The sequence below is a fragment of the Lissotriton helveticus genome, chromosome 2_1, assembly GCF_964261635.1.
Source record: "Lissotriton helveticus chromosome 2_1, aLisHel1.1, whole genome shotgun sequence".
Taxonomy (NCBI): Eukaryota; Metazoa; Chordata; class Amphibia; order Caudata; family Salamandridae; genus Lissotriton; species Lissotriton helveticus.
This window is the reverse complement of record NC_136059.1, coordinates 971,480,438-971,495,443: the sequence shown is the minus strand read 5'-3', so window position 1 is coordinate 971,495,443 and position 15,006 is coordinate 971,480,438. Positions and strand designations below refer to the sequence as shown.

Sequence of the window (15,006 nt, the reverse complement as noted above, 5' to 3'; positions counted from 1 at the left end):
ATTTTCCTTAAAGGAAAACGGAATACATTTAAAAAAATAAAAAATAAAAAATGTTGTTTCATTTTTTAAGGGCAAGTAGTGGTCCCTGAGACCACTGCCTGCCGTTAAAACATATTTTCCCCTGCATTTGCAAAATGGGGACCCCTTCCCTTTTGCGAGTGCATTACCACCCTCTTGAAGAGGGTGGTAATTTGCGAGTGTTCTACGCCCGCAATTGCGGACTTAAAACATTCATTCATGGGCATGCGCTCGCTATTAGGAAGGCAAAGCCCCTTTCTGATAGCGAGTCGCAAAACCTATTTAGCGAGTCGTAAATAAATTGCGACTCACTAAATAGGCTTTGTACATGGCCCATGCTGTTATTGCATGCGCAAACGGGTTCGCAAACCCTTTTGCGCATGCAAAAAGGGTCGTATCTGGCCCAAACTATTTGTTCGGAAAGCTGATGTAAAACAGATCTTAGATAATGTGCTTCTTAGTGCTGTCTTAGGTCTTTTCATCTTTATTGTTATGCATTACCAGGAAGTCTTTAGAATGTAAGAAATCCGCTGGTGAAATAGTATCCATTAACTATGAAAAGGATGTACCTGTGTTGGTTCTGGTGGATAATTTAGTTTCTCTGCAAATTCTACATCGCTCAACGACTTTGGCCCCCTGTTCCTCTGAGTAGCTGTTTGGCTTGAAATATCTGGGATTTTGAAGGGATAATTAGCGCTATTTACAACCTAGGTTTTTCTCTTTATTTTGCAGAGCTCAACCAGTCGGCTGGGACATATATGGCAGACCCTAGCACTGGAATAAATTGTAAAATCTGTCCAGCCAGGCTGCTGGGTTAAGACCTAGAACCTGTATCAGTAGCAAAGTTTTGATTGGACATAATGTTACTTTACGATTTGTGGCTTTTTTTGTAGACAACATTTCAGAGTTAAGCAATTTGTCATGGCTTTCCTAATATATATTGTACATTTTTATCAAAAAGCTTGGCTCTTATTTCTCCCTCTGTATGTAACGTGGTTTTTCATTTGCCTGAAAATCAATAAAACAAAGTTAACCATAAAAAGCTTGACTCTTTTGACGATAATACTGTTTTTTTTCACTTACTAAATAAAGCAAAATAATAAATTATGAAAATAATTTTAATCCCATAGCAAAATCTGTGAAAGTTAAAATCAGGCTCAATAAAAAGGATGACAAAAGCAGAGAAAAAGGAAAAGGAAAAAAGCGCCAAAGTCGTGCAAAAGCAAAGCCTGTTGTGAGTGACTATGACAGTGACGAGGATCAAGATGATAACGTAAGTCTTTATTTTGAAATGGTGGAAAAGATTGCCAATTTGCACACACAGTTTGCTATTTCATTTTATTGAATTGTTGCTTAAGGTTAAACTGATTCAGATCTCAAAATGTCAGTTTAATTATGTGTTAACGTAGGGTATATGATGATATCTGCCCTAAATATGCTGTGGCTAAATGGATGTCTGATGTTTATTAGCACATCATTTGTGAATACTTCAATATTGACAGATTCTGCATCCAAGTGTTATGTTTGGGAGAAAAAACAGTAACTACCATGAACGTTGATTTGAATGATTCCATGTTGTCTGCTTTGAGGTGGCCCTAATGATGAAAGCAGGCAAGTAAGATACGCCAAACACATTGCTAGAATGTGTATCACTTTGATGTGGATGTTGCTACCCTTTCCCCAAATCAACCTCTACGCCCTATATTTAAGGAGCCTCAAATTGTCTTGGGAGAGCTTGCACTGTAGAAGGGGCTGATAACAGGCCCATGCAGTGCAGGGCCTAGCTACTGGAGATGGCTTTCAGACAGTTCCAGTCATGGATTCACCAATTACCCGGCCATCAGATTAGTATTCCAACTACGTAAAGGCACAACCGGAACTGGTGAGGTCATTTCACATTTTTCAGTACCCCACAAACTTCAGTGTCTGGAGACCTTGGTGAAGTCTTCCTTTGCTTTTTTGTCATTTAAATTGCGACTGATCTTCTTGATCACAACAAGCTTAGATCCTGAAGGTTTAGAACCATTTAGGGCCTTTAAGATGCTAATATTAGAGATGAACCCTGATTCAGCGCATGCAGTGAGTGTCTAGGCATTTACCATGACTCAGGCTTGTGATCACTGCATCTGAAAGAGACACGTTAGTGATAGATTCCTTACCTTAGAATATCCCCAGGCGTCAGACTGGATCCGGAAATTTTTTGCATAGCATAGGCGTCGTCTGCGGCTCCGCGTCCGTCGTGGGCGCCGTGATGACGTCTTTGGAGTACTTAGACGCCGCCTCCGCGTGCTGACGTCAGTTCTTCTTTTTTCCGCGCCAGCTTGCGCAGATCTGGAAAAAGTTTTAGCCTAGTCACTTTTTGACTAACCTTTTGAGATCCTTTTTGATCCATTTTCAAAGTCTATCGACTCCGACGGTGCCAGTAGGGATGCCCGGGTTCAAGACCTGCTCCGACTGCAACCGACTGATGTCTGTTACCGACCCCCATTGCCGGTGCCTGCACTGTTTGGGCCTGGACCACGACAAGTCCTGCTCCGACTACCGGGCCCTGACGTCTAAGGCTAGACGTAAGCGTAAGCGACTCGAGCTTCGGCAGTCTGCCCCGCGCCGCTCGAGGTTCCGGTCCGAAAGGAGATCGAGGGACCGGTCGCGGGGCCGGAGCCACCACAGTTCCGTGAGTCGTCATCGGTCTTCGGGCTCGAAGTCCTCAGGTAAGAGGCACAAGAAGTCGAAGAGGCACCATCGCTCTTCTGACTCCCCCCGACGCTCGCGCGACGCGGCTGGGGGTTCGGGCGACCCCGCCCGCGCGGCCCTGCTGGAGCCGCAGGTGTCGCGGCCTGCTCCACACCCGCCGGTCCCTGGACAGGACGCGACACCGGGGGAGATTGCAGACTTCGTCATGGCCATGAGGCCGCTCGCTCCTCCATCGGGTTCCGCGGCGCCTTCGGGCCAAGCGGCTTCGACTGGGTCCCCACGCGGGCCGGGTGCTTCGGCCCCGGCTCCGTCGGGTGCTTCACCTCGGCGACTTCGGTCCCGATGCCGCAGGGCCCCTCTGGGTCCGGTTCCGGATGCGGCACGGTATTTCATCCGGTGTGGGCTGGACACTACCGACTCTCTAGGCAGAGCGATGGCAACGACGGTGGCGATTCATCGTTACACCTGGTTGAGGTCTGCCAATTTCTCGGCCGATGTCCAAAACACCCTTATGGACATGCCGCTCGATGGCCGTCACCTCTTTGGCGACAAGGCAGACCATGCGCTTGAGCGCTTTAAGGACTCCAGGGGTACGGCCAAGTGCTTGGGCCTCTCGGCCCCGCGCCAGCAAACTGCTGCCTTTCGTGGCCAAGGAAGGGGTGCCCCTACACGTCTTGCCAGCCACGTGCCGCAGACTACCATACAGCGCGGTGGCGGACGTGGGAACCGCCGTGGTGGCGGTCGGGGACAACGGCGAGGCCAGGCCACACCTACCCCTGCAGCATCCACCTCAAAACCCTCCTAGTCCGTGCTTTCAGGCCCATGTGACGCCAGTGGGGGCAGGGTCCGCCATCACCACCACCACTGGCGCACTGTCACATCGGACAGGTGGGTGCTGCAAATCGTCCGAAGGGGCTACTCCCTCCCCTTCGAGGCGTCCCCTCCAGCCATGCCACCACAGTACCACTGCGTGTTGGGGGATCACTTGAAACTTCTACAAGAGGAAGTTACGGCCCTCTTGGCCAAGGGGGCCATCGAGCACGTTCCTGGGCCAGAAGTAGGGTGTGGTTGTTACTCCCACAGCTTTCTGGTACCCAAGAAGGGCAAAGGGGGCCTACGCCCTATCTTGGACCTACGGAACGTCAACGGCTTCCTCTGGAAGGATAAGTTCAAGATGCTGACATTGGCTCAGGTCGTAGCTGCCCTAGACCCTGGAGACTGGATGGTAGCGTTGGACTTGCAGGACGCTTATTTTCACATCCCCGTCCTGCCGGCCCCCCGGCGTTACCTGCGGTTCACGGTAGGCCACGAGCACTTTCAGTTTGCCGTCCTCCCCTTCGGCCTTACCAGCACCCCACGGGTGGTCACGAAAGTGATGGCGGTGGTCGCAGCTCATCTGCGCAGGTTAGGGGTTTCAGTCTTCCCCTACCTCGACGACTGGTTGTTGAAGGCGGGCTCGCCCCAGACAGTAGTCAGCCACCTCCAGACTGAGGGCGACCTCCTGCACCTGCTGGGGTTCTCCATCAATGTGCCGAAGTCACACCTGTGTCCCTCTCAGAAGCTCCTCTTCATCGGAGCGGTTCTAGACTCGGCGCAGTTTCACTTTATCCTCCTGAACAGCGAGTTCGGGATATTCAGGCTCTGAATCCGATCTTTCAGCCTTTATCCCGAGTCTCGGTCAGGTTGACGCTGCGGATTCTGGGGCTGATGGACTCCTGCATCCTTCTGGTGCATCACGTCCGGTGGTGGATGCGGGCTCTGCAGTGGGACCTGAAGTTTCAATGGGCCCACCATCAGGGCAACTTGTCCAACCATGTCTTGATCTCGGAGGGCACTGCACGACAGCTGCAGTGGTGGCTCACTGACCGCGATGGGGTCAGCGGCAGATCCCTTTCCCTACCCCAATCGGAGCACGTAGTTGTGACGGACGCGTCCCTCCAGGGCTGGGGGGGCCACATGGGAGAGGCGGAGATCAGAGGCCTCTGGTCTCCGGCGGAGTCCCAGCTCCACATCAACCTTTTGGAGCTGCGGGCGATCCGGCTTGCACTGAAGGCATTCCTCCCCTCTGTCCGGGGGAGTGTAGTGCAGGTGTTCACGGACAACACCACCGCCATGTGGTACTGCAACAAACAGGGCGGGGTAGTGTCGTGGACCCTTTGCCAGGAGGCTCTGCGTCTCTGGCAGTGGCTGGAACATCAGGGCGTGACTCTGGTGGTTCAACACCTGGCAGGTTCTCTGAACGCCAGGACGGACTTACTCAGCCGTCGGTGCATGATGGATCACGAATGGCGTCTGAACTCGGACGTGGCGCAAGGCCTCTTTCAGCAGTGGGGAGAGCCTTGGTTAGATCTATTCGCCACAGAAGAGAACGCGCAATGTCATCAGTTCTGCGCGTTGAAATTTCCAAGGCGGCACTCGCTCGGCGACGCTTTTCGTTGCGAGAGGAGTTGCGGTCTATTGTACGCCTTTCCGCCTATACCACTTCTGCCCAGAGTGCTGAAGAAGATCAGGCGCGACCGGGACCAGGTTATCCTTGTGGCTCCGGACTGGGCACGAAGATATTGGTATCCAGAGCTACTCAGCATGTCAGTCGATCCCCCGATTCTTATGCGTCTTCTGTCGCAGCAGCAGGGGACGGTCCTCCACCCGAACCTGTCCAGTCTCCACCTACAAGCTTGGAGATTGAGCGGCGACAGTTGAGGCCATTTGACTTGCCTCCTGAAGTCTGTAACGTCATTCTGGCAGCCAGGGGTCCCTCCACGAAGTTGGTATACGCCTGCAGGTGGAACAAATTTGTGGCATGGTGCACAGCCAAGGCTGTGGATCCACTTTCTGCCCCTCTTTCAGAGGTTCTCCTCTTCCTTCTTTCTTTTTCCCAGCAGGGCTCTGCTCTGGGCACTATCAAGGGTTACCTTTCTGCCCTTTCCGCCTTCTTAAGGCTTCCTGATCAGCCATCCTTGTTCAACTCCCCAATTGTAAATATGTTTTTGAAGGGCATCACTCACATGTTTCCTCTTGTTCCATTTGTGATGCCCCAGTGGGACTTGAACCTTGTGCTTACCTATCTAATGTGTGCTCTCTTTGAGCCGCTCCATAACTGTCCTCTCCGTCTTCTTACTTTGAAGACTGCTTTCCTGGTTGCCATCACCTCTGCCAGGAGAGTGAGTGAGCTCCAGGCTCTTTCTTCCACACCTCCTTTCCTCTCTATCCATCCGGACAAGGTAGTGTTGCGGACAAGACCCTCTTTCCTGCCCAAAGTTGTCACGGCCTTCCACATCAGGCAGTCCATCACCTTGCCCACCTTCTTTCTGCCTCCGCATTGAAGGAGGAAGAGAGGCTCCACCGTCTGGACCCAAAACGTGCGCTCTCTTTCTATCTGGATTGCACACGCCAGTTCCGGTGGATGACCAACTCTTTGTTGGTTACAGGGGCGCTAAGAAGGGACGGGCGGTGCACAAGCGGACAATCTCTTGGTGGATTATCTTGTGCATCCAGGCGTGTTACTCCTTGGCTAAGAAGGATCCTCCTGTTGGGCTGAGGGCTCAGTCCACTCGAGCCACGGCGACTACATTTGCCCTGGGCCGAGGTGTGCCCTTGCACGACATTTGTCAGGCAGCTACGTGGGCCTCGCTGCACACGTTTGCAAGACATTACTGCCTGGACAGCCAAGTCCGGAGGGATGGCTTCTTTGGCCGTTCCGTCCTCCAGGACTTTCTGGTTTGATTATTGGTTCGCAGACCCACCACCGGGGTTGGTATTGCTGGGGTATCTATTCTAAGGTAAGGAATCTAATACTAACATGTCTCTTTCAGATGCACAAGTTACTACTTGTGTAACGATATATCTGTAAGAGACATTAGTTAGTGATAGATTCCTCACCGACCCACCTATCCTCCCCGTTCTGCGAACCGATATCTAGGGTTAAGGTCATCCCCTTTCAGGGCCCTAGTTTCATGGCACCAGTGTTGGTTCTATCATGGCTCTGCGTATCTGGCGCGGAAAAGCTGTGTATAAGAACTGACGTCAGCACACGGAGGCGGCGTCTAAGTACTCTGACGATGTCATCACGGCGCCGACGACGGACGCGGAGCCGCGGACGACGCCTACCGGTGCGAATGGGTACTGCTACGCAAAGAATTTCCGGATCCAGTCTGATGCCTGGGGATATTCTAAGGTAGGGAATCTATCACTAACTAATGTCTCTTACAGCTATATCGTTACACAAGTAGTAACTTGTGCATTACTGGGAATAAAGGGCCTTAACAAGAGAAATGCAAAATTATTTTAAGCTTCACTCTGCCTGGGGAGAGCCTTGCATTCACCATTCATGGAATGTTCATGCCTTTCTCAGAGCAGAGCTACTTTCCAAGAGGAACTCTCTTACTATCTGTCAGGACACACAAAGCATAAAAAATAGACACTCATCTTCCCTGCACAACAAATGTTATCCATTGAGTAACACCACAAGCATCACTCCGAAACACCAGTAGGCATGACTGACACAAATTCTTTGTCTTTTATAGTTATATCAAAACTGCACCCAAGTTATTATTTTCTAGTTATATTGAGATATTTTGTTCCATTAACACTGATAAGACCACATCCTGAAAAAAAGCTAGAGTGGTGGAGGTATATTCGGATGGCAACACAATTTACAAGAACGTTGCCAGGCTAGAGAAATGTCAGACATTTGAGGCCCTATTAGGCTTGGAATTTGAAGCCCTGGAGTTCTCTGAAATGTACCCATCACATGATGAGGGCTACAAATCAAAGTAGGTAACTTTTCCATGTGTACTGGGAGACAAGATTGTTAATAGTCCTACTGAATGTGGGGACATTAATAACTCCCTGAAAAGTGATTTTCTACTGGCCAATGTAGCCCTTTGTCAAATGATACTGCTTATTTGCAACTACTTTTTGAAAGATTGTCGAGGCTTTCAATCTTCAATTGATCTCCTTGGTAAGAAATCTAACTGCTTTCAGCATTAATTGTCTTCTTTCTAGTATTCAGTCAAGCCAATGTTAGAAAATAATGAGGTCCTGCCAGAAACTATGTTGGCAGCTTGGTAGAGTGCACGTTAATCATCTGTGATTCAAAGATTATCCACTAGGAAACACTGGGTGGTTATGTTAGACCATGATTTCTGATTTTTTTTTTTCCTCATTCGCCAATACCCATAGTATGCAGACCGTCTGTACGTTCCCCTTTCCAATAGGCTAGGATGACATGGGCTCTCCCTCGGATTCTCTCAATACCGTCGGCGCAAAGCCCGGAGGGGTGTGTTTCCAGACCGAAAAGCCCCTTCCCATTGATTTGGGGAGGTTAGGTATCACTCAAGATAGATCAAGAAACCCATGTGGACCCTCTAGATGCCCCATAAACCATGGGCATATCCAGTTTCGTCCAAGGAGTGTCCAGTTGGTTGGCATAATCATTGGACCACAAAATAAAAACCTCATCTCCACTTCCAAAAACAAGTCCCAGTATGCGATCTTTTTCTTGCTACATACTCTGGCCATATCCATTTTAGATGTTTCATACAAAGAAGTCAACCAGCCCGAGTGTTTGGGAGGGGCAGGATCTACCCAATGTCTACAGATTTACCTTCTTGCCAGTGAAATTGAATAGAATAGAATAGAAGGAGTCTGGCTGGTCCTAGTACCTGGGTATGTAAACCAAACATTATTAGTTTTAAGTCAATTGCAATTATCACTCCCAGTATGCTCTCCAATGTATTTTGTACATCTTCCCAAAATGCCTGAATGGAAGGGCAGTCTCTAAACATATGGAGGTCCGAGGCTTCTACCAGTCCACATTTTTTACAGCTGACTTGTGAGCCTTATCTATTTTTGATAGCCTGAGAGGGGATAGGTATGCACGATGATCCGTAAAAAAGTGATTCCTCCTCAACCATGATGGTTTCACTATGTTAAAGAGGATTTTAAAAGATTCCGGCCGTAAATGATCACACTGTTCGTTAGGCAGCAATCCTCACAGCTCATCAGCCAACTTGAATTTCCCGTCAATCTCCTGTTCTATGGCCCAGTATCAATAGCAGACCTCCTTTGTACCTGCTGACCTTTCCACAAGCTGTTGCTCCAAACTGGTTCCCTCACCAATGCTTTTTTCTTTTCTGAACTGGGATTGTATCCAATTATGAAGCTGGATATATTTAAATCTTGAGAGGCCGTTACTCACTCTCCTTTTTAGACGCTCCCATAAGAGGATTGTTTCATTGTAGACTAAGTCTCCCCATACTTTAAATCCAGCGTCTCTAAGTGGGATTGCCAGCCTGTCACAAAGGCATTCTGGGGAGCCTGGTGAATCCCAGAGTGGTGCCAATTTGGAGAAGTAACTGAGACCTGTCGCCTTCCTTAGCAATACCCATATCCTGGCAAAACCCTGCAGGACCTTGAGTTTAATATTTGTAAAGAATTTTTGATCGCCAAATTTAAACCTGAACCTTTCTACCGGCAGCCCGCCCCTTTCAACATGGCCTGAAACATAGCTCCACTCCCTTTATCACTTGGCTTTTTTAGTAACATGCGAGAGCGAGTGAGTTGAAATGCCCAAGCATAGAATTGTAAATCAGGTAACACCTGTGAGAAGTTGGCCTGATATGTGATGCTCACTAGTTCTAGTGATCAACCTGTATCAGTGCAAACAACCCTTATGGTGATTGGTTGTAAGTCAGCCTTATAGATCAGCTATCCTAATGGTAGCATGGACAAAGCAGTCTTAGGCTAAACTCTTTTGGCATGTGAAGCCAGCTGTTTTAGCACATATAACCCCTTGAATACCAGATGAAAGGACACCACACAGGTTGTTGGGAAAATAAACAATATATTTATTACTAAAAACACCTCTGAACACTTTATGAGATCAGAGGGCTAAGCACATAACAATACTCCTAAGAAAAATACAGTAAGTCGCACAAATTACAATGGTGCCCTAGGGGCACGACAAACCATATACTAAGTAAATGGTATAAGGAAATCGATAGAGGAAATGACGATGCCCAGAGGCTGTAGGATCACTGGGACTACACTACCCTAACCTTAGGTAAGTAGCAGGAGACCCACGGGACGCGTGTGCAGAGTGTGAACTCACTCGCGAGATGCGGAACAAAGTCAATGGGCAGAACAAATTACGAAAAGGTAAGTAACAGACAGTTCCGACTAGTTAAGACTAAAACGACTGGCTACCTGGACACTAGGAGAGTCAATCTACCTATGAGCACCGAAATGCTCTCGTTACCTCACCCACGGGCTGCGGGTGCATAGGTGTGAAAGTGTGTCGGGTTTCGCTTTGAAGTCAATGGAGCCTTGAAGAAAGATGCTGCAGGCGACCAGGAGGAAGATGTCCGGTGCGATCCAAGGGTGGATCGAGGAAGAAGAGGACCTGAAAGCAGAGGGGACAGTGTTCAAAGTCACTAGCCAGTGACCGGTCTGGAACCAGGAAGGAACCAAATGCTGTTGTCGCGATCAGGTGAAGAGTGGACGCTTGTCTCTGCAGCCACGTGGACCAGGCGGTGTCTTCGACGACCAGGATGGAGGCACGAGCTGTCCCACGCAGGCTCTCGCTGTCGGCGGTGTCGGATCCGGATTTGGAGTCAACAGGCCTTGGCAAAGGCAACCCACGCGGTGAGTGGAAACGGCGTCTGGTGCGGACCAGGAGGGTCCGGGGTGCTCCTCTTTTGGAAGGAAGCAAGGGCCAGTCTGGAGCAACCAGACCAGCAGTGTAGGTTTCGTGGATCGTCGTCTAGGAGGCCACTAGCAAGCCGGCAAGTGACCAGACAACGCGTCGAGCAGCAACCAAGCAAAAGGGCCCCACTTAGATCTCGTGGATGCTGGAGGGCTGGTCTTTGGTGCAGGAGCTGCTCGGGCTGGGGCTTTTCAGTCCCTAAAGCACTTACTCGAGGATGCCTCTGAAGTCGTGCTAGAAGCGAAGTGCAGTTTCTTCAAGAAGGCCTGTCCCACGTGTCTCGTCGCACCCACGGATCTCAGCTGTGCTGCAGATGTAGGTTGAGGTCGGAGAGGTCTGGAAGTCCGGATCTCGTCGGGCTCTGAAGTCTGGTTCCGGCAGGAAGGACGACAAAGGGAACCGCTAGGGTGCTTGATTGTGCCTGCAGTTGCAGGGTGGACAATCCTTGCCCACAAGGGAGATTCTTCAGTCTTCTGGGGAGCAGAACGGCGAAGTTCAGAGTTTCTTCTTTGTAGAGTTGTTCAGGATAATCTAACTTGGAATGGGACCAGCTCCTACCTTTATCCTGCTAAAGGGGGCTGTACTGGTGACTAGGTCCCTCCCATGGGTGGGACCAGGAAGGGGGGTGCTTAAACCCCCTATCCTTTGTCCGGTTTCGCGCCAGAACTGGGGCTGGAGTGCCCCAGCAACTGGTTTGAACCGGGTATGCACAGGGACACCTTGTGTGCCCCAGGCATGTCTCATTCCTTTCAGCCCTCCCTACCTCAATACACAAAATCCTGTCTGGGGTGGTGCTAGCACCTCCCAAGGCAGGAAACCCTTTGTCCAGGCCTCCCTCGCTGGAAGGACTCCCAGCAGCAGGAGGTCAGACTTGTGTCTGTGGTGGCAGCATCCATTTTGTGATGCTGAGGCTTCGTTTAACTTTAACCGGGGTTCACAGTTACATACATGTCGTGTCCCTCTAAAAGGGTGGAATGCTACCCCCGTCGCCAGAACTGGCGAGGGGGTAGTATTCCAATTAGTATGACACCTTACTCGACATGTTTTGATAATGCTATACCAAAGTTAGCAAAAACCGCGAGGATTATAATGCATTTAAGAGTATATGGTATAGCGTTATCATGGAACAGCTATAAGGACTTGGTTCCGCAAGCTGCAGACAGGCTCAGCTCATGCTAGAGCACCATCTCACATAATTCCAAGCACTCTGCCCTCAGGATTGATAAGGCCTTCCATAGGAGTGACTGATAGGAATATATGTGTCCATTTTGGGGTTAGATATAGGTATACTATACCTACAGCAATGGGTGATTACACCACCTTGCCCCAGCTGTCTTACCAGCCAGTTGTGTCTGTTTAGATGGCCAGCCAGGGGTGGCATAATACATGCTTCAGCCCCTGGTAGGCCTTGGGTTCACCTATGCCCTGGGTACCTAAGGTACACTGTACAGGGGCTGATACGTTGTCCCAATACCAATTGGTAAATGCACCTAAAGTACATGGATGTCAATTTAGAGAGAGAACAGCTAGGCTGTGGGTCTGATTAGCCGTGGAAAGTCGTAAACCAGTGAAGCAAAAGCAAAAATCTGGGGTGACCATAGGATTGCAGACCCTACTCTCCTACAACACCAACCTCCCTTTCTCTCTCCTACACCTTAGTCTCTTCCATGCTATTCTGGTAGATCTATATACCCAGAAAAAGGAGTTTATTTCTCGTTGAAATTTTCCTGTAATATCTTTGTCAAAATGTGGAGGGATTGTGTTAAAAAGAAAAGTGACCTTAGGTAGTATAGAAATTTTGACTAGATTAACTCTCCCCAGAATGGATATGAGGAGGTGCACCCATGACTTCATTTGTTTGTGGCAATCCCGGAGGACTCGCGATAGGTTCGTATCTGCCAGTTTATTAATATCCAGGGTAATTGTAACCCCAAGGGAACGCATACTGCAGCTTGTCTGGTATGCAGTGTGCGGGATGTTCTAAGTCAGGACTTCTGTCTTGCAGCATTTATCTCGTAACCAGAAACCCTACCAAATTCTTCCGCCAGTTTAATCTGAAAGAGACACGTTAGTGATAGATTCCTTACCTTAGAATATCCCCAGGCGTCAGACTGGATCCGTAAAATTTTGCGTAGCAATACCCCTGCGCGTCGGCAGGCGTCGTCCGCGGCTCCACGTCCGTCGTTAGCGCTGGAATGACGTCGTCGGAGTACTTAAACGCCGCACTCGCGCGCTGACGTCCGTTCTTCTTTTTTCCACGCAAGCTAGCGCAGATCCGGAGAAGCTCTACCCCTTAGTCATTTTTTGACTAAACTTTTTGATCTTTTTGATAATTTTTCTATCGAGTCTCTCGACTCCTACGGTGCCGGTAGGGATGCCCGGGTTCAAACCCTGCTCCAAGTGCAGCCGACTGATGTCGGTTACCGACCTCCCATCGCCGGTGCCTTCAGTGTCTAGGCCTCGACCACGACGACCTCACCTGCTCAGATTGCCGGGCCCTGACGTCTAAGGCTAGGCGGGAGCGGTCCCGCAAGCGACTGGAGCTCCGGCAGTCGGCCCACGCCGTTCCAGGCCCAGGTCCCACAGGAGGTCGAGGGACCGGTCGAGGGGTCGGAGCCCTCGTAGCTCCGAGAGTCGACATCGGTCTTCAGGATCCAGGTCCTCAGGTAAGAGGCATGAGAGGTCGGAGAGACGTCCTCGTTCTCCCGACGCTCGCGCGACACGGCCGGGGGTTCGGGTGACACCACCCACGCGGCTCCGACGGAGTCGCGGGCATCGCCACCTGCCCCACACCTTCCAGTGCCTGGGCACGGTGCGACGCCAGAGGAGGTCGAGCGGTACCTCATGGCCATGAGGTCCCTCCCTCCTCCGCCGGGTCCCGTGGCGCCTACGGGCCCAACGGTCCCGGCTGGAGGGACTAGCGGGTCGGGTGCTTCGGCTCCGACGCTGTTGGGTGCTTTGGCCCAGGCGCCGCCGGCGACTTCGGTCCCAGCTCCGCAGGCCCCCACTGGATCTGGTTCCGGGTCGTCGCCGGTCGACCTTATGACCTCACCGGCGCTCGCCCCGCGGGTGTCGCCCCTGGCGCCGACTACGGGCGCCATCCCCGATCCTGCCCTTGATTCGGTTCCGGCGCTGGAGTGGCGCTGCTGGGCGCCGCTCTCGACGCCGTATGGAGATTTCTATTTCCAGGAACCGGACCCATCTGTTGATCCTGAAATACAGGAGATGGGTGACGAGGGTGATTGGGAGGGGTCTGTGGACCCTCCGGCACAGGAGTGCCAGTCTCAACAGGACTGGACATATGAGCTTGGGGAGGCCAGTGGAATTGGCACTTCGCCAGACACTGGATTTGTCTCCCCTCCCACCGTGGCTACGCAGAAGGGGGCTGCCTACAGTGTAGGGTTGATGCGCGCGGCCAAGGCCTTGGGCCTGACGCTCCCTGTCGCGGCCGTGAAGACTAACCTCCTCACTGAGGTCCTTAAACAGCAAGCATGCTCCACTGAGCCTCTGCTGCCGTTTAATGAGGTCTTGTGTGGCATGCTTGTGGGCACTTGGTCCAAGCCCACCACAGGTCAGCCTGTGGATAGGAACGTGGCCAGACGCTACCGCCCGGCCCTGGGCGATCCTTGCTTTTTGTCCACCCATCCCACCCCCGAGAGCCTGGTTATCCAGGCCTCCACTTCCCAAACCGCATTCCCGACGACTCCGCCCGATCGGGAATCCAAGAGGTACAAACAATTCGGAAAGAAAGTGTGCTCGTCCCTGAGTTTGGGACTGCGATCAGTCAATACTGCATGCCTCTTGGGCCGCTACACCCACACTCTGTGGGACACGGCCGCGGACGTTCTGCCACAATGTCCTGAGGAGGCCCGGGCTAAACTCGCCCAAGCCCTTGCGGAGGGTCGAGATGCAGCGCGCTATTCCATCCGGTGTCGGCTGGAAACCACGGACTCACTGGGCAGGGCGATGGCAACGACGGTGGCGGTTCGACGCCACGCCTGGTTGAGGTCCGCCAACTTTTCGGCTGATGTCCAGGCCACACTTCTGGACATGCCGTTTGATGGCCGTCGCCTCTTTGGCGACAAGGCAGACCATGCACTTGAGCGTTTTAAGGACTCCAGGGCTACGGCCAAGCCCTTGTGCCTCTCAGCCCCACACCAGCAAACGGGTGCCTTTTGCTCCTTTCGTGGCCAGGGAAGGGGCGCTCCCACAAGTGCTGCCAGCCACGCAAAGCACACTGCTACACAGCGCGGTGGCGGCCGTGGCAACCCCCTTAGCGGCGGTCGGGGACAACTGCAAGGCCAGTCCACACCTTCCCCTGCAGCACCCGCCTCAAAACCCTCCTAGTCCGTGCTTTCAGGCCCATGTGACGCCAGTGGACAGGTGGGTGCTGCAAATTGTCCGAGGGGGCTACTCCCTCCCCTTCGAGACGACCCCTCCAGCCATGCCACTGCAATACCACCGCGTGTTGGGGGATCACTTGCGGCTTCTGCAAGAGGAAGTTACGGCCCTTTTGGCCAAGGGGGCCATCGAGCGCGCTCCTGGGCCAGAAGTAGGGTGTGGTTTTTACTCCTACTACTTTCTGGTAC

At 51.6% G+C, this 15,006-nt stretch overlaps 1 protein-coding gene across 3 annotated transcripts in view; it reads left to right on the top strand.

Annotated features, from left to right (window-relative positions):
- The window catches only part of SMARCA2 (SWI/SNF related BAF chromatin remodeling complex subunit ATPase 2), a 1,851,064-nt gene that overhangs the window by 1,807,428 nt on the left and 28,630 nt on the right, over positions 1-15,006 (top strand). For all 3 annotated transcript variants that reach the window (XM_078675722.1, XM_078675721.1, XM_078675720.1), the window contains one exon: positions 1,149-1,291. In XM_078675722.1, the coding sequence (XP_078531848.1) occupies positions 1,149-1,291 (143 nt within the window). The remainder of the gene's footprint in view (positions 1-1,148; positions 1,292-15,006) is intronic.